Source organism: Schistocerca gregaria, chromosome 3 (assembly GCF_023897955.1).
Source record: "Schistocerca gregaria isolate iqSchGreg1 chromosome 3, iqSchGreg1.2, whole genome shotgun sequence".
Taxonomy (NCBI): domain Eukaryota; kingdom Metazoa; phylum Arthropoda; class Insecta; order Orthoptera; family Acrididae; genus Schistocerca; species Schistocerca gregaria.
In genome coordinates this window covers 942,185,605-942,208,405 of record NC_064922.1, presented here as the reverse complement: position 1 = coordinate 942,208,405, position 22,801 = coordinate 942,185,605, and the positions used below count along the sequence as shown (strand labels likewise).

General features: G+C 37.9%; 1 protein-coding gene across 9 annotated transcripts in view; it reads left to right on the top strand.

Annotated features, from left to right (window-relative positions):
- The window catches only part of LOC126355863 (protein FAM135A), a 528,171-nt gene that overhangs the window by 367,371 nt on the left and 137,999 nt on the right, over positions 1–22,801 (top strand). For all 9 annotated transcript variants that reach the window (XM_050006353.1, XM_050006355.1, XM_050006359.1 and 6 more), the window contains 2 exons: positions 4,903–4,999; positions 14,920–15,126. In XM_050006353.1, the coding sequence (XP_049862310.1) occupies positions 4,903–4,999; positions 14,920–15,126 (304 nt within the window). The remainder of the gene's footprint in view (positions 1–4,902; positions 5,000–14,919; positions 15,127–22,801) is intronic.

Genomic DNA, 22,801 nt, shown 5'->3' with positions numbered 1-22,801 from the left:
TACATTATCGTCCGTTTTTCAATTTTTATTATTCCAATGTGGCGAAGTATTTTTGGTGTGTTGTTGCAGTCGAAAATTCCGCACAATTTTGTTGCGAAGTGTATCTTGAAAATCAAGTGAACAGCCGTCTGATAATGAACTTGCCAGTTCAAAACCGGTAACAGTGCTATTTACCTAAATAAATAGCAGTATTAATAGTGGCTGGTTGCTGTTTTCTTCTTTGTAAGAATTAACTTACATTAATTTTACACAGCCATGGTCTCACCATGTCAGTTTTGGACAAAATAGCATTTACCTATATAAGTTTAACTTTATGTTATCCCTTACCATTAGCACAACACATCATCATTATCCTTTCCTTAATTGATTTATAACCAGATGCATTACAATCTGTCTTGAAAGCTAAAGTCTTTGTTGGTAGACACTTCCAAAACAACCCGGTTTGTTCCGCACTGTATATTTGCTACAGCTCGAAATTTTCTCATGCAGTAAACTCCTGGAAATCATTAAAAATTCAGAAGCAGCCTTAGTATCTACACTTTTCTCTTTGCATGGCAATCTCCCTGATACCATGATGCTGTTTAATTCTTGTTAGCCAGCCAAAAGATGCATTAAAATCTCCTTCAGTCTTCAAGGTTTTGATGAATAAACTGGGCCTGTTTGATGCATATTGGACCAGATACTTGGGTGCGATCTGCTCTTTTCTGCTGAAACCATTCCAATGTGACTTTATCCAGATGTGCATGTGTAGATGTGTTCATAGACTTCTGCTTTGACAACAATTTACACGAGTCAGAACTGTTAGCAAGTTGAATTATTTTGTCTTTATTTTTCCAAATATCACGGATCATAGCTTCAACCACATTGTAAATCAGTGCCAGATTCTAGGCATCAGTACTGCTTTCTTCAAGTTAAGGAAATTACACAAGCAATGAAGAAAGATACCAAAATGTATAGTTATACAGAGAGCCACTATTCAAGGAAAAAGTCAAGAAGAGGATATTTACCATCTGAGCTGAATACAGTTAATATCTAAAAAAAAAAAGGGGTGGGAGGAGAAGTGTCGCACCTCCGTACTTGCTTGTAATTGAAACACAAGCATATTTTCCGTAACTGCTTCAATTTTTCATTTAACACTCCCCATACAAGTGCATGCAAAAAATGCAAGATTTGTCTGCTGAAATGTAAAAAAAAAAGGAGCTATATCTGGAGGAAAATAATCAATGAATAAGAAACCACTGATTGCACGAACTACATGCAAAAAAGTTCTCTGTAGTAATGGAGGAGGAAAATCCAAATATGGTGAAAGATGTTTTAATATAAAACAGAATCAAGCTAGTACCAAAGTTTTCCATTAGTAAAGTCTTCCTTTCAAGACAAGTTTGACTTTACTTGGTTTGGAATAGGAGGACCAAAAGCGTGCAGTAGAGTGGCCTCTGATCTACTGGATTTTCTAAGAAACCTTAACATACCTCAACCAGAAACTGGTTCAGATAAAATTAATTTGTTTTCTGACTGCTGTACCAGTCAATAAAAATGCAGCAATGATTCACACACTAATGACCTTTATGGGAGAAAGCAGAAAATTTAGTAAGTTGATATATTATTTGCCTATTTGTGGTCACAGCTCTATCCTCTTGTTGGAATGTGTGGTAGAGTGGAAAAAGACTACTGAAACAAAGAAGATATTTTTTCACCAGCTGAATCTATAAAGTGCTGAAACAACATGGTGTTGTCAGGGTACTAAATAAAGACTGGGAAGTGAAGGATCCAGTGCACTAAAAGCTGTACAATCTAAGATGCCTTTCAAAATAACTGCTCAGCTGGTGATGGCTTGTGAAAAGTCTAAAAAGAAGGTATTGTTGTTAGTATTGGGTACTTGTCATGCAAATTTTGTGAAGGTTGAGGTACAAAAATCCAGAAACTGCAGTCAGAAAGTGAGGAAAGCAACAATCATGGAAAAGAACAACATGGCCAGCAAGGAAAAGAAAAAGCTTGTCTTTACATTTACGAGGCATTTTAATGTACTGGAAGGAGCAGAAGAGTTTTATAAGGATATTGTTGAATTGATCAGTAGATTTACAGTTTAGTATTGTTGTAGCCAGTATTTTGTCCTGTATTTCAACTATGTTTGTTGCTGCTTTGCACTTCTGCTTACCAAACATTTATAGGGAAGTATGATACTCTGAAGTGGTATCCTGTAGTCCATTATCGTATTTCTGTGCAAAATAAACAGTAAAGTAGATTTCTCTGTAATTAATATTAAAAATAAAGAAAAGAAGTTTGTTTGAATGTGTATATTAACAAAACTTTTAACTTCCATTCTGCATTTTTCGACTTTTGGATAAAGTTTGAAACTTTGTCCCTCAACTCTGATATAAACAATGAAAATTTTAAAGAAGTCACACACGCTATTGGAATTGTGCCTGCAAAGCAATGTGGATGTTTGTGTAACTAGTATTTTGCTATGATATTTAAAAAATGTTTCCTCAAAATTTTACTTTATTTGCATTTACTGATCTTTTTTTTTTAAATGCTCCGTAATTATGTTGCTTTTTGCAATATTTCCATATATCATTATCTTGTTTAAGTTGAGTGGTGAACAGCTGTCTCATTAATTATAGCATTTATATTAAAATTTCTAATGTATTTCTCTCCAATGAGGAAGTGCCACTATACAGTAAGCTTACCTTTTCTTTAAAACTCATGTATATTTTCACGGTATTGTAGCAACACACTGAATAATTGTAATGTAGAATACTTCTAGTTCATTCCACATTTTTAGTTGCATTTATGAAACAGCCTATGTCACAAGGGGGTTAGTAATAAGAATGGACCAGTACATTTTGTAGGTTGGCTGGCTGGAAGAGTACCACTTTGGGGAATATTGAGTAGATTTCTGGGAGTAGATTTCTGGGATGATGCAGTAAAGAGGTTGCTCCTTGGCAGTTGCATCATGGGAATGATTGGAGAGCTACGGAAATGTGTGGATATACCATAAAGAACTGTTTTAAACAAAGAGAATAATCAATATCTGCTTATAAATGATAAGAAAAAGCATGATCCAAGATGATTTCTAACAGTCCTACCAAAAGAAGAAATCATCCAGAACTCCTACTCCGATGCGTACAATTTGCCAACATTTATCAATGAAAGAACCATGTGTGGAATATAATTCCAAAGAGAATCGAAAATAGGTGTAATCTGTTTCATTTCCATCTATGTTGGCAATAAAGCATGAGTTAATTAATTATTTATGCTTATTTATTACGAAATATTGAGGAAGCCCACAGGTTCACTAAATAAATTTTAACTTAACATAAAAAAAGTATTGTGGTTCATGATTTTCTACAGTGCCATTTCATTCTCCCCTCTACATTCATTTTAACAAAAAATGGTAACAAACCCAGAATTTCAACAAAATTCCAAGATCTGGAATGTTTGTTGTACCCAATAAAAAGTTCAGTTTTTTTAGAGATGTGTGATTTCTCAATATTCCTATTCAGTTGATCAAATGAATGAGGAATGAAGTGAGGGTTTGGAGTTTGGTTTGAGGCATTACTGATGTTTAGGGAGACAGCATCAGCAATGACAAGCAAGGCTCCAGGTATGGATTTGGTTGACAGGTTGTGTTTGTGTCCTTGCTATAGGTATGTAAGCTGTTAGAAATGGGTAGGAAGTTTTGATCACAAAAAGCCAAGAGTCTTTCTGTGGGAGTACAGTAGTCAGCTTCAGTTGGGCATTCAGGGTGATTAGGTTGATGACTTTTGGGAAGCTTGTAATGCGCACGTGTGTGTGTGTGTGTGTGTGTGTGTGTGTGTGTGTGTGTGTGTGTGGGCGCGCGCAATTTGGCGGGGAAAGATGAATTTGAGGGAGATGTCCTGCATCCTGCAATGAAGTTAGGGATTTGAGTAGGGGGTCTGAAGTTACACTAGCCTTTTTGGGTGGGGTCTGTATGGCAGGGCTTGTAGATGAAAATGTCAGACAGTTGGTGGAAACCATTTGTAAGGTAATCACTGTGGTTCATCACAACAGTGGAGAATGCTCAAATTGGAGACTGTTTTGAGATTGTAGGTGTTACTCTTTCTTCTGCCAAAACGTTTGTGTTCTTTGGCAAGTCTGTAGGAAAGTACAGTGAGACTAGGTTAAAGTTAAGCAATTCATTGGAAGTGACCATGGTGTGACTGGGCTGGAGTTGAGGGGGGTCATGGTTGAATGGATTTATGAACTGATCAGAGGAATTAGTGGCAGAAAATAGTTTGCTCTGTAAGGAGATTGGCTGCAATACAGAATGATTGAATGTGGGTGTAGGGCTGCAGTGATACCATTGTTAGAATATTTTAGGCAGAGTTATCTGGTTCGCAGGATGCGTAGTTCTTCAGGTAGAGATAGGGGTTCATAGAATTCCATAGCAAAGTTGTGAATGTGTAAGACTGAGTAATTTTGTTACATGCACCACACGGACAGTGATGAAGAGCAAAAAAATACAACTAGCATGCAGAAAAATGCTTAACCATTTTTGAAAAACCAGGAGTTGTGTTTGTTTCATATTCATTAACCATTATCTTAAGTATGTAAATGGATAGTTTGTTTGACTGTTCTAATGTTAAAAGAAACAGCACCTTTTCCTAATTTTTAAGTAAATTTTATAAAATGATTACGCAGTCAAGCATTATAGGTTGCTTTGAAACACATTGCTGATTGTTATGTTTTTAGTGATTTTTCTCTAAAAGTTGATTCAGGTCAAAAACTTTGTATTCAGTACCAAAAGAAAACATGTAAGATGGTGCCATTTACATGATTTGTCCAGTAACTGGTTTTCACGAGACCTTATGCTATTTTTGTAATTGAATAGTTTTCCCTGTTTGTTTGCATCTTCAGTTACGCATTTACTGATTTCAGCACCCCACGTAGTGCAAAGCCTTGGCTGGGAGCTTCACAGAAACTGAACTTCAGGCAGCCTCAATCTACAATGGAAACTGTGTTTTTTGGAAGCCTGGTCAGTAAAATTAGTCTTACCAACAACAATCAGTGTTCATAAACTGTTACTGTATTTTTATTTACTTTATATTTATAATGTGGCTTAAATTTTGTGTTTATGTTTAAGATGAGCAGTACAATTTGCTTTTTAATTAGTTTATTTTCCATGTACTCTGGATTATTTTTGCATCTGATTTTTGTCTGTAATCAGAAAAAAAAAAAATTCTTGGCCTCCTAAATTGCCACTGGAAATTTGTAACAGGACAGGGACTCAGTCCTCTGTACCATATTATTGATATGCTCCTAAGCACAGCTTGTGGATGAACCAGAATTCTCTTTGTCACTCAAAGATCCCCTGATAATTTTAAGTATCTTGTATGCATTGATTCACTCATTGTTGTAATTCCACACACAAATAAGAAAAAGGGCAAAGCCCTAAATATTTTTATGCAAACACAGTTCTGACAGCCTGTACAAGCCCAGTGTTATAAGAAGTTAGTCTGTTAATCAATTTCTTAAGATGACTCTGGCAGTCAGTGACACGGGACAGGTTCTGAGGTGGGTTTATCTTCTGATATGTGATGGTGCCATCCCTGGACATGCTGAATTTTGACAACTTGTGTCTACACCTCATCAAATGCTGTGGTAGCCCCTATAGTGTTGCCAGTATGAAACAAGTGGTGAAAATATGGGTTACCGCAGTTCTCTCCCTTTGGGAGGGCAGGGAAGAATGTCGAAGGTAAGTCGATGCAACACCAGCATCCCTCCCCTGTACCGGGTACTGCCTCGTGGTATGCAGGAAGATGATATTCATATGTTCATGGCCTTCTGGGCTTCAGAGACTGTTGCACATGGCACAACCAGCAGCTACCTGCGACTCTGTAGGCTTTCCCAGTGTAATAAGCCTTGGAAATCGCTCTCGGTTTGCTGCCTGATCCTAAAATAGTCCTGCTGAGAATTGATGCCAATGCTGCTTATCGACATCCTATATAGGCCTCCGTACTGTACATGGTGCATGCATGACCCACCACAGTTGCTGCCCTCCAAGACTGAGCAGGTGGCACCGCCAGTAGTCGAACACCAATGGCAACAATGCAACAATATATCGCACTCGGAGACTATTTTCGAACAGTCAGATTGGCCACACCGAAGAATGTCCTGTTTTGATGTGGGATAGTACAAGGTTCCACATCCAGTAAAGATGAAATGTGTTGTCTCTATTAATCAGATTTTCTGCCAACCTAATTCCAATTGCCTCTTTATAAATGCTGTTTCAAAAAACCGGAAGTGTTGGCAAATGTCACAGTTTGATCAAATGTCATCTCGTGCCCCTCGTTTGAGCAGTGTTCTGCTACCGTCAATTTTTCTGACTATTGTTGTCTTGTGTGACAACAATGTTTTACGCAGAAAAACTGGCGGTAGGTGATATTTTTGAAAATATTGGTGAAAATATTGGGATTCTGATATATTGATATTTAAAAAAATATCATTATTGGCCCTCAATATATTGAAAAAAATATTGATGTAGCAAAAAAAAAAAAAAACGGCTGGACATTGTAAATGTATTGCCAGTTTTAGAGCTGTAGATTTAAGTATTGATTTATTATTAGATATTCTGTAGATCAACAAGCTAGCAGCCTGCTTATCTCACTTGGAGCAAGAATTGAAAGGAAAATGATGCACATTAACACTTGGCGATAACTAGTTTGCTATCAGTGGTAACTGCAGGTATGTGGGACAATAAAAGGTGGCCAATGGGTCTGTCATTTGGTTTTGTCGTGCATTGGATTTGTCTGGAACACTTAATATCAACTTTGTTCATCAGTGTCAGGAACTGTTTTTGAAGAATGTCGATGTGAAGAAATAGCATAATAGTTGCATTAAAAAACAATTTTTAACGCAACTGGTATGTTGTTTCTTCAAATTGGATATCTTGTTATTCCTTTCACAACCCCCACCCCCTCCAGTGCAATCGGATTTCTTCTTTGTGCCATCTATACTTCTTTCACACAGCTCAAGAGAGAGACTGGACATGATGAAAGCTCAAAAAGTAGTATGACTCCTTCACACAGTGAAAGTAAAACTGTTTCACTACAATTTCAAAAGAAAAACTTCAAATATTTATAAAAAAGAATTGTGGAAAAGATATAATATAAAAAAATCAGCATTTGATATTGCCATTTCAGTATTGCTATATCGGTGAAACAATATTGTCAATGTATATTGATATATTTTGGAAGCTATATCAATATTTTATCAACAGTCCTAGTCCCAAACTTTGAGCCAATGCTATACAAGTGATAGAGAATCATAAACTGGCTGTTTTGGGATAAGGAACTGATGGTTGGAAATGAAATTTTAGGAGGTGCAAAGTGATGAATGAGCAATGTTTATCGGATATGTGTTTGGAAACTGCTTATATTAAATAACAAACACCTGGCTGCTACTATGATACTGGTGACACTGCCTTGAAAAACAGGACACAGTTGCCTGTAATGTGTCTGAAGAGGACTATACCATTGTTAATGGTTATTTGTTGAAGATGTGCGCTTAATGTATGGTACAGCAAGATACAACACTTTAAAAGCTGAATGAACATGCATGGAAAAGTTTCACAATAAGTATCATCCTAATTGGAAGAAATTTATATAATTAAAAAAAGTTTATACAGTAAAATTAGAGGCGACAATGTTGAATAATCTGAGATAAGCTTCTTCTGTAAACAAGCCTGTAAAATATGTGCTTCAAAAAATATATTAGTGGTGGTGGAGCAGTAACTATATCCTGATTCTAAATGATGTGTGCAGGCAGTGAAGCCAAATAACAAGTAGCCAGAATATTTGAGGGAGGATGGTATATTTTTTGTGATATTGTAATGCAGGCACTGAGAGTAGTGACTGTCCTTCTGATCAGTTGTTAAGAGCTTAAGTTGTTACTACATAAGTAAGTTGTTTATGTCGGTAAAGAACCAAATATTCATCCCAAACAGTTAGTTCCTTAAATCAAAGCCTTCAGTTTAGGGTCCTCTTCCACCTATTTAATTTTAATCCCAAAGGTTTGAGACACAGTGTATATTTATATGAGCATGCAATAAAAATTCCATGAATCTTTCTACTTATCACAGTGACTCATTGATATACACCTGCACTGACACACGAAAATTTGCGAGGACTTAGGCTTGAAACTGAATTTCTTGCTTTTCGTGAAAAGTCACATTAACCATTAGGCTATCCATGCACATCTCCTGGCCTAACTTGTTGGAACACTGTGGTCCCGTTCTTTTATCTTAATTCTTATATGCAAAGGTACAGCCATCACAGGAATAGTATCATTGCAAGCAGTGGTGGTGGAGTTCGTGATTTCTAGCCCATGAATGTTACATTTTTGAACACAATGTAAAAAATTTCATTACTCTCACCAGTTAGATGTATATCAATATGGTCACCTTGATAAGTGATGAAATTAATGTAACAGTTTATTGTACTAATTATATATGGCTGGTTGATAAATTATCTTTAAAGCTTTAATACATTTAAAACCATTCTAGATATTAAGAAATGGTGTTCAATATGTGATAAGATAACTCATAAATTTTTGTTTCCTTATTCATACAAATCAGTGTGTGCACCCTTATGGGATGGATAATGTCGAGTCGAAATTTCATTTCTCTCCACGTATGATCCAAGATCTCCAGCATGACCTGTTAAAGTGCATTGTGAATGTGTGCCTTCATGTCATGTATATTTCTAACTTTGCTTCAGTACACCAGTTTCTTTACAAAACCTCTCGGGAAGGTCTAGTGGTCTGAGCTCAGGGTATTGTGGAAGCCACCTACCCCGAAACTTTTCATGTAGAAATTGACGGACATTCGTGGACCAGTGGCATATGGCCCCATACTGCTGGAGTACCACATCTAGTTCAGTTGCAAAAGTTACAGTTATGGTACAGCAAACTCTTGTAACACCACTGCCGACAGCAGATTCGATGAAAATGAATGGACCAGTGATGCAATTGCGCATCACTCTGCATCAAACTTTTGCCTTGTCACTGTTTCCTTCCATTTTACATGTAACATGAGAATGCTGTGAACCCGACATATGGACTTTATGATGATTCAGTTTGCCAGATACATGAAACGTTGCCTCTTCAGAGAAACAATCTTTTTCCAAAAAGTAATTGTTTGCATCAGTCTTGCCTAGCTTATCCAGTGTATACTGTTCGCATTGAGGTTTTTACGCAGGCTGTAATGCGTGAAGCAGCTGCACCTTGTAGGGAAGTAGCCATAACCTCTTAACCCAGGTACTGTGCGCTGTTAATCATCTCATATCCAACTCTCTGGGTGCGTACGCACAGATTTTGTTGGACTCCATGCAAACGCGTGCTGTACCTTGTCCTCCTTGGTGTCTGAAACAGATGCGTAACATATACTCTTTTCATGGAGAACAGCACCTGTTTCCATAATGACCAAGTCCAAATACTTGCTTGGGATGATGGTTGCCTTCCATATTGTGCTCCAAAATTTCGTTTCTATTGGACTTAGTCTGTATGACCAGGCTACACATTGAGCTTTCTCCTACGGAGTCCACATTTTATCAGGGTTTCAAGTTCATGTTTGTGTCAAAATTGCAGCACCTGAAAGGCAAATAAGGCTTTGAGTTACCTTGTCACATATTGAAAACCATTTGTTAATATCTGGTATAGTTTTGAAGTTTTTGAACTCTTGAAGTTGTAAAGATAATTTATGGACACCGTGTATTTCTTGGTTGTGTGGTAATATCATAGTGTTAAGCTGATATTCCAATGAAGTACACTATATATACATTTACACACATCTATGTGGATGCTCATAAATCACACTTAAGTGCCTTGCAGATTATTCATAAAACCATCTTTACAATAATTCTGTTATTGCAATCTCGAACAATGCGTAGAATAACTGAACACTTATATCTTTCTTTGCGACCTCTGATTTCCCTTATTTTATTACAGTGATTGTTTCTCCTTGTGTAGGTCAGTATCAAGAAAATATTTTTGCATTTGGAGGAGAAAGTTGGTGACTGAAATTTCGTGAGAAGATACCGCTGCAATGAAAAATGCCTTTGTTTTATTGATGTCCACCCCAAATCCTGTATCATGTCAGCGACATTCTTTCCCTTATTTCTTGGTAATACAAAATGTGCTTTTCTTCTTTGGATTTTCTCGAAGTACCCCGTTAATCCTATCTGTCAAGGATACCACAACGTGCAACAGTACTCCAAAAGAGGAGCACTATCTCATCAAAAGTATCCGGACACATACTGGTAGACATTAATATGGGGTGCGTCCACACTTCACTATTGACAGCTTCAATTCTGCTGAGGGCACTTTCAGTGAGGTGTCTGAATATCAGTGGAGGAATGGCAGCTCATTTGTCCTCAAGAGCCAAAAAGAGAAGAGGTAGTGATTTTGTATGCTAAGATCAGGAGCAAAGTCGATGTTGGAACTCACCCCAAAAATATTCCATTGGGCTTAGATCAGGGCTCTTGGCAGGCTTGTCAATTTCAGGAATGGTATTCCACAAACTATTGCCTCATGGATGTTACTTTATGACAGGGTGCATTGTCGTACTGGTACAGTCAAGTCATTGTCCCCAAACTGATCCTGTACTGTACACAATACACAATGATGTGAAGTGTGTTCACATTCTTATGCATTTACCATTTTCTTAAGCCCAATGAAGGGACCACGGCCTAATCATGAAAAACACCGCCATATCGTAACACCGGCAGGCTCCCGTGGTCTAGGGGTAGCGTCTTTGATTCATAATCAAAAACGTCTTCGGTCCCGGGTTCGATCCCCGCCGCTGCCTAAATTTTGATAAATAATCAGCATTGGCGGCCGAAAACGTCTGGCATAAGAAGTCAGCCTCATTCTGCCAACGGCCTTGTCAAAGAGGGTGGAGGAGCAGATAGAGGTTCAGGGCACTCTCTTGTCCTAGGGGTAGGAAATTGCCCCTAAAGGCGGAAGAATCACCAATGATCAACCACATGAGGATGCAGAAGGCAATGGAAACCACTGCATTAAAGACACGTAAAGTGTATCCACAGGAAATGTGGCCTGTAGTTGAAGAAGTGTCATGATGATCTCTCCATTGGCAAAAGATTCCGGAATAGTCCCCCATTCGGATCTCCGGGAGGGGACTGCCAAGGGGGAGGTTACCATGAGAAAAAGATTGAATAATCAACGAAAGGATAACGTTCTACGAGTCGGGGTGTGGAGTGTCAGAAACTTGAATGTGGTAGGGAAACTAGAAAATCTGAAAAGGGAAATGCAAAGGCTCAATCTAGATGTAGTAGGGGTCAGTAAAGTGAAGTGGAAGGAAGACAAGGATTTCTGGTCAGATGAGTATCGGGTAATATCAACAGCAGCAGAAAATGGTGTAACAGGTGTAGGATTCGTTATGAATAGGAAGGTAGGGCAGAGGGTGTGTTACTGTGAACAGTTCGGTGACCGGGTTGTTCTAATCAGAATCGACAGCAGACCAACACCGACAATAATAGTTCAGGTATACATGCCGACATCGCAAGCTGAAGATGAAATGAACAGATGGAGAAAGTGTATGAGGATATTGAAAGGGTAATGCACTATGTAAAGGGGAAGAAAATCTAATAGTCATGGGCGACTGGAATGCAGTTGTAGGGGAAGGAGAAGAAGAAAAGGTTACAGGAGAATATGAGCTTGGGACAATGAATGAAAGAGGAGAAAGACCAATTGAGTTCTGTAACAAGTTCAGCTAGTAATAGCGAATACCCTGTTCAAGAATCACAAGAGGAGGAGGTATACTTGGAAAAGCCAGGAGATACGGGAAGATTTCAATTAGATTACATCATGGTCAGGCAGAGATTCCGAAATCAGATATTGGATTGTAAGGCGTACCCAGGAGCAGATATAGACTTAGATCACAATATAGTAGTGATGAAGAGTAGGCTTAAGTTCAAGACATTAGTCAGGAAGAATTAATACGCAAAGAAGTGGGATACGGAAGTTCTAATGAATGACGAAATACGTTTGAAGTTCTGTAACTCTATAGATACAGCAATAAGGAATAGCGCAGTAGGCAGTACAGTTGAAGAGGAATGGACATCTCTAAAAAGGGCCATCACAGAAGTTGGGAAGGAAAACATAGGTACAAAGAAGGTTGCTGCGAAGAAACCATGGGTAACAGAAGAAATACTTCAGTTGATTGATGAAAGGAGGAAGTACAATCATGTTCCGGGAAAATCAGGAATACAGAAATACAAGTCGCTGAGGAATGAAATAAATAGGAAGTGCAGGGAAGCTAAGACGAAATGGCTGCAGAAAAAATGTGAAGACATCGAAAAAGATATGATTGTCGGAAGGACAGACTCAGCATACAGGAAAGTCAAAACAACCTTTGGCGACATTAAAAGCAACGGTGGTAACATTAAGAGTACAACGGGAATTCCACTGTTAAATGCAGAGGACAGAGCAGATAGGTGAAAAGAATACATTGAAAGCCTCTATGAGGGTGAAGATTTGTCTGATGTGATAGAAGAAGAAACAGGAGTCGATTTAGACGAGATAGGGGATCCAGTATTAGAATCGGAATTTAAAAGAGCTTTGGAGGACTTACGGTCAAATAAGGCAGAAGGGATAGATAACATTCCTTCAGAATTTCTAAAATCATTAGGGGAAGTGGCAACAAAACGACTATTCACGTTGGTGTGTAGAATATATGAGTCTGGCGACATACCATCTGACTTTCGGAAAAGCATAATCCACACAATTCCGAAGACGGCAAGAGCTGACAAGTGCGAGAATTATCGCACAATCAGCTTAACAGCTCATGCATCGAAGCTGCTTACAAGAATAATATACAGAAGAATGGAAAAGAAAATTGAGAATGCGCTAGGTGACGATCAGTTTGGCTTTAGGAAAAGTAAAGGCAAGAGAGAGGCAATTCTGACGTTACGGCTAATAATGGAAGCAAGGCTAAAGAAAAATCAAGACACGATCATAGGATTTCTCGATCTGGAAAAAGTGTTCGACAATATAAAATGGTGCAAGCTGTTAGAGATACTGAAAAAAGTAGGGGTAAGCTATAGGGAGAGACGGGTCATATACAATATGTACAACAACCAAGAGGGAATAATAAGAGTGGACGATGAAGAATGAAGTGCTCGTATTAAGAAGGGTGTAAGACAAGGCTGTAGCCTTTCGCCCCTACTCTTCAATCTGTACATCGAGGAAGCAATGAGGGAAATAAAGGAAAGGTTCAGGAGTGGAATTAAAATACAAGGTCAAACGATATCAGTGATATGATTCGCTGATGACATTGCTATCCTGAGTGAAAATGAAGAAGAATTAAATGATCTGCTGAATGGAATAAACAGTCTAATGAGTACACAGTATGGTTTGAGAGTAAATCGGAGAAAGACGAAGGTAATGAGAAGTAGTAGAAATGAGAACAGCGAGAAACTTAACATCAGGATTGATGGTCACGAAGTCGATGAAGTTAATGAATTCTGCTACCTAGGCAGTAAAATAACGAATGACGGACGGAGCAAGGAAGACATCAAATCAGACTCGCTATGGCAAAAAAGGCATTTCTGGCCAAGAGAAGTCTACTAATATCAAATACCGGCCTTAATTTGAGGAAGAAATTTCTGAGGATGTACGCCTGGAGTACAGCATTGTATGGTAGTGAAACATGGACTGTGGGAAAACCGGAACAGAAGAGAATCGAAGCATTTGAGATGTGGTGCTATAGACGAATGTTGAAAATTAGGTGGACTGATAAGGTAAGGAATGAGGAGGTTCTACACAGAATCGGAGAGGAAAAGAATATGTGGAAAACACTGATGAGGAGAAGGGACAGGATGATAGGACATCTGCTAAGACATGAGGGAATGACTTCCATGGTACTAGAGGGAGCTGTAGAGGGCCAAAACTGTAGAGGAAGACAGAGATTGGAATACGTCTAGCAAATAATTGAGGACGTAGGTTGCAAGTGCTACTCTGAGATGAAGAGGAATTCGTGGCGGGCCGCATAAAACCAGTCAGTAGACTGATGACAAAAAAAAAAAAAAAAAAAAAAAAATATCGAAACACCACCTCGTCTGTACTTCACTGTTGCGCTACACATGGTGGCAGCTGGTGTTGTCCAGGCATTTGCCAAACTCGAACCCTTTTGCTGGATTGCCACAGCATACAACATGATCATCACTTCGTATTATTTGTTTCCAGTCATTCACTGTCCAGTGACATCACTTGTTACACCACCTCAAGCATTACTTAACACTGACTGCACAAATGTGTGGCTTTTGAGGACCTTCTTGACAATTGTAGCCCATTCTTTTTATCCCCCTATTTGCAGTCACTATGCTAGCTGGACTGCTGGCAGAACCGTGGAATGCACGGGTGATTCATTCCACTGAGGAATGCACAAGTGATTCCGCCTACTGATTTCACGAAATTTTGTACAACCGCCCCCAGCAGTGCTAAACAGTCCCTGTTTGCTAGTACATTAGGTATGCTTGGTCTTCAGTTAGCTGTGGTTGTCCCTTCGAATTTCCACTTCATAGTCACATCACCAGCAGTCGTCTTGGGCAGCTTTAGGAGGGTTGAAATGTTCCTGATGGATTTGTTACTCACGTGACATCCAGTGACTAGTCCATCTTTCAAAGTCACTATGCTCTTTTAACTGAACCATTGTGCTCTTACTGCGACTCTACTGACAACACTTTGCTCCCCACTTCCTTGTATACTGGTGGGTCTGCCTCTCGTGGTATCTAGTTGTAAATTATGCACTATAGAGCTGTCCAGATACTTTTGATCAGATAGGGTGTTTACTGTCACTCGTCACTTTGAGAAACTGAAGAATTGTTAGTCTCCGGAACCCTTCCAAGAAGTGAGTGACATCTGTGTATCTTGTTTCAGAACAGCACCAAGTGTGTGAGTTCCGGTTCACGACTGGCACATGCGCGCCATGTGCACCAGGAGGTCTGCAGTATTCTGTTGGCATCATACGAGACTTTGCAGGCTCGGCTGCACGAGTATATGAAACTCCTCCCCTCGTGGCAACAACTCACGCTTGAGACTGCAGACTGCTTTGAGAGGTTCAACAATCTCAGCGATCTAGCTAAGGTATATTTGATTTATAATAGCATACTATTTTCTATCACACTGTTAATTTTTATATGGTTTTTAGATTTCTTATGTAGGAGTGCTTATTTATTCCACAAATACAGACTTTTTTGCACACAGTATCTTTGCTGTGGTTGTGGTTTTCTTTTTTCTTTCATATGTGTTCTTACTGTTCAGCATGGCACAACTGAAAACTGGTTTATTCAAAACTTTTACACCTGAGACATGGTTTTTATTAAATCTGTACCATTATGGTAGTCTCAGATTTTTTGCACTAAAATACAAATTTATTGTTTTTAAGTCATTAGAAGTATTAAGATGCAGGCATTAGTTCAAGCTACCAAATGTGTACATTTAGTTTAACTAGTGTATGCTAAAAGTTAGATTGTTCAGTGTAGTGATGTAGACAGCTGATTTAGATCATACAAAGTTAATAAAACTGCTCATAAAACATGTGCTACAAAAATGGAAGAAGTTGCACTGAGAAGAATTTGTTTACAGATAATAATATCAGTTAGTGTATTTTTTTTAAGTTACAGATGAAGTATGCTTGATACAATACTTTTTTTAATTGACTTGATTTAAATAATTTGTTATTCAGCAATAATTATAAATTAATGCTAATTTTAAATTGTTGCTAAAAGGAGGGTATAGTGCCCTCATCCTCGATATTACATCACTGTCATTATCTCTCTAACTATTGTTACATTTACTTGTCGAAACATCTTGTGGTGAAAGTAAATTCGTAGGGATCAGATAAACACTAATGTGACAGTTACCTTTCCACATTTCATATGAATTCAGAACAGATATGAAAGTGAATCACTTCAAAAAAATTATTAGTTTTACTGTGATACTTAAAATCAAATCTTGGAGAAATTGATGTCTTAGGAATATTTCGTTGCTTGCAAATTATAGAGTTGTGACTGATTGTATTGTTTGTTTTAGAGATTAGATAAAATACTCAATAGCATTATATATTTCTTTGGTTCTTTCTACCACATTTGTTGGTACATAACCTTACGTGTCCATGTTTCGACTCTATTAACTTTATTTCATTAACTGTTGTATAAAGTTTGTGTGAATATGCAGTCTGAAAGCCTTCCCTGACTGTTGTCCTTTTCTTGTTCCTTTATAAGGGTTGAGTGATGATAAAGAAATATAGTTTTTCTTGACAGCATTCTTAAATAAAATATTCTGTTTACAAGCCATATCAGAATAGAATAACTCGAGCTTTCAATGGTTTTGTCAGTCATTGAGCAATATTCTAGGATGAGTTGCATGAGTGGTTTGTAAATAGTCTCCTTTGTAGATTGACTGAATGTTCCCAGTATCTTCCCAGTGAACTGAAGTCTGCCACAGCTTCTACCTACAACTGAATGTGTGTGACCATTCTATTTCAGTATCTACTAAATTTTTATTAATGTGAAAGTGCTGGATGTTCATCTTTTACAAAAATTTGACAGCTACTTGTCATTTTGTGATTGAGATTTTGTCCAGGTATCACCGTCCCACTCACAAGAAAGATGTCTTGAATATGTATCAAAGAAAAAATATTTGTAAAAAAGTTTAAAACTCCACTTCTTGTTACCCAATGGTTCACTCAAATTTATTACTGTTTTGTGGGGCATTGTTGTGCAACATTATTGTCCATTTAAAAGGTTATTCGTTATATAATGTCTTTCTGAGTTTGCTCTTTGATTAGCACGCCTCTTGTGAATAATTAATAAAATAATTATTATTACTAGATAATGGTTTATGACCTAAATAATAAAAGGAAAAAGTCCTTCAGAGGATTGATGATTGATATCCCCAGCACACAGTTATTTACTTTTATAGAATGTAAGGCTAACATTTATGTTAAAATTTACCAAGGTGAAGTTTATTAAACATGCTTCCAGTGAATATATGTTCTACAGGGTGTATACGCCCCGGGACAACCGGGAAATCCGGGAAAAACCTGGGAATTTTTTCATGCGGGAGAAAAGCGGGAAAAACACAGGAATTTTTTAGAATTTCGAAAAAATTTTCAGTGTCTTAGTTTGTAGTTACATTTTTGTAATTTTGACTGCTAAGAACTGATAGTCTAACAAAGAATATTACTGTATCCCATTACTGCAGAATCGTAATGCAGAAATAAAACATAAACGACAGGAAAGAAGCAAAACTTAAGTTTCAAAGGAAATGTGCCTTTCACAAAAAGACGCACTGCACAGGGAAGTGTCTGCCAACAGCAAAGTGTGTTAAAGGATTTAGGACGAAAGACTGTGAACTATTTCATAACAAACAGCTTGTGATGAGCGTGACATCACAACTATTTACATTAGCGTCATTAGAGCAGTTGCCAGCGGCTCATGCCCCTGGGCAGTTGAATCACATATGCTTCTGGCTACTTGAAATGTGGCTGTTGGTTGTATCAGCTGTAGCAAGCAGCCAGATGCTGCCCTGAAAAATTTTGCTGCCACACAGTGTTTACATTTAGTGAATTTGCTGTTTCCTTTTCATTTACAGCTCTCACGTCAAACGATTTCTGTGGCCGGGAGCCATCAATTGAATTGAAATACATTCACATAATTATGGAAAGCTGAAATATGTTATTAGTTTCAGTTTTTTTTGTTTTATTTTATTTCTAGGTTTTTGACAGTTAAGCTTTAATTGCCTTGCAGAGCAATGAAGTTATTTTCGTCAGTTCGCGAAAGAAATTTGGCTGTTGTTAATCTTTCCTGCAGTCAGTTTATTTGAAAAGAAGTATTTCATTCCAGACTATTGGCTAGTATCAACTGTTTGCTAGATTTCAAGTGCACATTTTCATCTTCTTTCACGTATGGCATTATGCCGTAATAGAGAACCAGACATGAGATAAGGCAGTACTGGTACCCCAAGAAAATTTACATCCCAAAAACCACACTGAAAAGCTTAATATCAGGTTGGCGCCTACTTCATTGTGAATCTGGACATATGAATATGCACTTTTAGTGGAGTTATCTATTTTAGTATGGTTTGCGAAATTCCGATGCTCTTTGAGTATCATCTGATGTCCCGTTTCTTTTATCATGTAATGTAAGATCTCTTAATCCTTTAAAAGTACAAACATACAGGCTTCCTAAGTCATCACAGCTGTACAAGCACCGTAATAACCATTTTCTAGTGGTCAGTGGCAACTGCCGAAATGAACCTGTTTCTAGTAGCTCGCTGTAAAATATTGAGAATAGTGATCTGAAAAGTGTCACATTCGGTCTAAATTCCCTTTTACGCAAGATGATTTATGTTGCGTATGAGAATGTGCGATGAATTTTTTTTAAAATCACAGAGTGCTTGACTCTCATTTTAAACTTAACACTTTGAGGACCAGCCACTAAGAACAATTTCGGGCCCAGAAGACTAGACACTTATGTCATTATTTAAAATTTTACTGGCACATTTGTGTGATGTATCTTAAAGTGTAACAAACATAAAAAAAGACAAGTTTATACATGAGAGCTTAACTTTTCTCGTGGGTTATTGATATTCGAGACCACTATTATAGGCAAATGCCGAGATGGTTCCTTGGAAAGGGCAGGGCCGACTTCCTTCCTCGTCCTTCCCTAATCCAATAAGACCGATGACCTTGCTGTCTGGTCTCCTCCCCCAAATAACCCAACCCCAACCAGTATTATATGTGAAAGCGTAGCTGTTCTTGTAGCCGCATTTGTATATTAATGTAAACCATAAACTTTTCCTACTTGTGTGTTTGCACTAGGTAACAGTGAAGTTACTGACGACTGACTACATTTCGTGTTATACGCTCTGAATATCTGCTTTCATTTGCTGGAGAGATCACGTGGCATAAGCTGTGATTGACTTAAAAAAGCGCATTGCAAACTCTATTTCAATGCTTCGGAAACTATACTCTGTTCATCATAAGAATAAACCTGATGTAAACATTATGCCATGTATTCTTCCATGTTTGCTTGAATCACATTGGATTTCATTTCACATGGGGCAGAAGCCAAGCTGTGACCAGTACACTCAAGCGCGATCATAAGGATATCTTTTATGCTGTATTATGCACACATAGACTGAGCAATAATGCGGGACAACAGCTTTACTGGTGCATTAAACTTGGACAGCACTGCGCAGCACGTGGTCCAACTAACCTGCAAGGATATGAGCAGTTGCAATTCAGACCTAAAAAGAGATGAGGAAAGAAACAATATAGCTTTGAATGTTATTTAATTTGTAAAGAGAATGAAATAATATACAGAAAAGTTCCAGCACTACCGCGTTCTTCTTAGGTGACCAGACTGAAAACATAACATTCTCTCATTATCGACTGACATAGTATTCTAACTACAAACAAGAGTGATGAAAATTTCTAATTTACGCATAGGGTAATTTTTCTGAGCGGGCTGTGCGTGATGCAAAATAATACTGCAGGGAGTTATTGAACGCAGTTTACCGACATTCCTTCACCAGGGAAGACGAATGGAGTATTCCAGAATTTGAAACACGAACAGCTGCTAGCATGAGTTTCTTAGAAGTAGATACCTTAGGGGTTGCGAAGCAACTCAAAATCGTTTGATACGTGCAAGTCTTTAGGTCCAGATTGTATACTGATTAGGTTCCTTTCAGATTACGCTGATACAATAGCTCCCTACTTAGCAATCATATACAACCGCTCGCTCACCGATAGATCTGTACCTACAGATTGGAAAATTGCGCAGGTTGCACCAGTGTTTAAGAAGGGTAGTAGGAGTAATCCATCGAACCATCATTGACGTCGGTTTGCAGTAGGGTTTTGGAGCATATACTGTATTCAAACATTATGAATCACCTCGAAAGGAACGATCTATTGATACGTAATCAGCATGGTTTCAGAAAACATCGTTCTTGTGCAACGCAGCTAGCTCTTTATTTGCACGAAGTAATGGCCGCTATCGACAGGGGATCTCAAGTTGATTCTATATTTTTAGATTTCCGGAAAGCTTTTGACACCGTTCCTCACAAGCGACTTCTAATCAAGCTGCAGGCTGGCAGGGTATGCACAGGCTGTGACTGTACAGTTTTTGAAATAAAAAATTTGGAAGTTTGTGGTGTTCCTATGGGACCAAACTGCTGAGGTCATTGGTCCCTATGCTTACACACTACTTAATTGAACTTAAAATAACTTACGCTAAGGACAAAACACACACACACGAGACGGTAACTCGAACCTCCGACGGGGATGGAGGGTGGGGGGTGAGCTGCGAGAACCGTGGCAAGGTGCTTGAGACCATGCTGCTACCCCCACATGGCTTGAAATAAAAACTATGTAGCTAAAGTGTGATTAAGAAAAATGTTGATGGCTGTTAATACATTGGAATATCTTAAAATTTCATTTAATGTAACTTCGTAATAAAATATCTAATACTTAAGTAGGACTTTCTTCCAAAAGCTTAAAAACTCTAGTGTGCTATGGCTTCTGATCAATCATTGCATTTGTGTTTGCTTACATCAGGTTTATTCTTATGATGGAGTATAACGGGCTGTGTTTGGCAGAATTCGAATTTTTTTTTTTTTTTGCTCGCCAGGAAGTTCGCACCTTACCCGTTGAAAGGATTGATAAGTTTTACAGTTCCGAAGGGAAGTATACTATCACTTAACATGGAAAAAGTGTATTTTGATCTGGGAGAATGTGTATTTTTAACTGGTAAATCCAGGAAAAATGTGGGGAATTTTTTTTTCCTTGTCCGCGTATACACCCTGTACTAGCAGAAGTCGTGCCTAGACAGCTCAGTCAGTTGGGCACTTGCTCATGAAATGAAATTGTCATGGGCTTGAGTCTGTCTGACACACTGTTTTAATTCACCAGGAAGTTTCAGATCAGTGCACAGTATGCTGCAGAGCGAAAATTCATTCTGGGTACATCTGTACCAGTCTTTACAAGAGATTGCTGCATTTCTTAAGAGAGCAGTCCTCCTCAGAACACATGAAATATAGATGATTTTAATGATTTTTTTCAAGTAAAATAAAAAGTAATGTGAAATCTGTGATCAATTGTATTCATTATAGTTTTTTTTTTCTTTGAGAAGTCCTTTTTGTGTCCACACCGGATGCTCCATGTAACAGATGCATCAGATTGAGTGACCCCTTGCAGCTGGATCATTGGTCATCAGTGGGAATTCCTCAAGCCCTCCTAATAGACCTTTAACAAAATATGTTTATCAGGCATTTTCAGTATATTTTCTATCAACATACTTTGGATAACTGAAAAATATTCAGTTCTAACAAAATGGTGACATGTTGAACAAACTTTTGCTCAAAAATTGAGACAGAAGCATGCACCGAAAATAGACTATTGAAGATATTGGAATATGCCTGTGTATGTTAATAGAGAAATCAATTTAGAATGCTGGCATCAAATTCCAATCAACTTCATATTTACCATTCTAAATTTACATTTCCTGAAAATTTGGAAAATACCCATTTGAAGTTCTGAGTCAGTGATTTTTGGACCATACATCAATCTTTCCATATCCGAAAGGGAATCCTCCTCCACCTTCTTGATTGGCTTAGTGGTCTTCGTAATGTTACCCTCCCACATATAACCATTAAATTCTGTCTTTGCACAAATTTTAAAAGCTTTGAGAGGCTTAAGATATACAAAAGAAGAACTTTTTACTTATCTTGATTTTCTCTTCTTGTTGTTGTTGCTGGCTCCAAATCTTGTTGTGAGCATACCAGAAATTTCATAGTTTCAAATATTTGTAAAAGAAGTGTAATTTTAACTGCATGTACAGAGTACTAACAAATTAATTTCTTTTTACATTTTTTAGCCTGAACCATAACACATCATATACAAAATCATATGAATTTCATTCAGTTAGACAGCTGATATAATGTTAAGCTATACTAGAATCAATAGTATACATGGTATCGGTTATTTCTATAAAAAAAAGGGGGGGGGCAATGTTGTGTTGAGGACAGTGACCCATTATTACCAATCCAATATCAAATTCAAGCACATTCATGATTTCCATAATGCCTATTAGGCCATCATTGAAATTACGTGCTGCCACATTGGTCATGACATTGAATATTTGTTTCCCACTGTGAATGATTTTCAGAGGCACTTTCACACAAATTGCTTTGTAACTCAGTAACAGAGTTTGTGTCAAAATTGGGATGAGCACCACAGAGAACATTTTAAGCAAAAAGAGTCAATGTTTTCAAAGAGGACTACCCCCTTAATGTATTTCATACGGATGTAGTAAAACCATTTTGCTTATTGTGATAAATCTCTTGTAAATGACATGAGACATGAGAGAGAAAATTTTGCATTAATGGACTACTAGTGAAGCATCCATAAACACTCTCCCATGTCACATGGCAAGATCACCCAAACAACCAATAGTTGTTTGCAAGTGCATGTTATTGATTCAAATGGGTTGCTGATGAGTTCCCGTTTAGCATATTGGTATTCTTCAAAAACATCAATCTCCAGTTTTGAAATACTCATGGAAGCCATTGTCCTAGCTGAAAAATGTTTTGTAAGTGAGCTCGAGGCATAATCAATAGAACTCAAATCTGGGGATGTGTACAGACCATGGCGTTGCCCTCACCTTGTAAAGTGCTATTCAGCAACTGAGAGTCGGTATTAACAGCATATTTCAGAACAAAAGACTTGAGCCATAAAAGAACCATGGACATCTGTGAG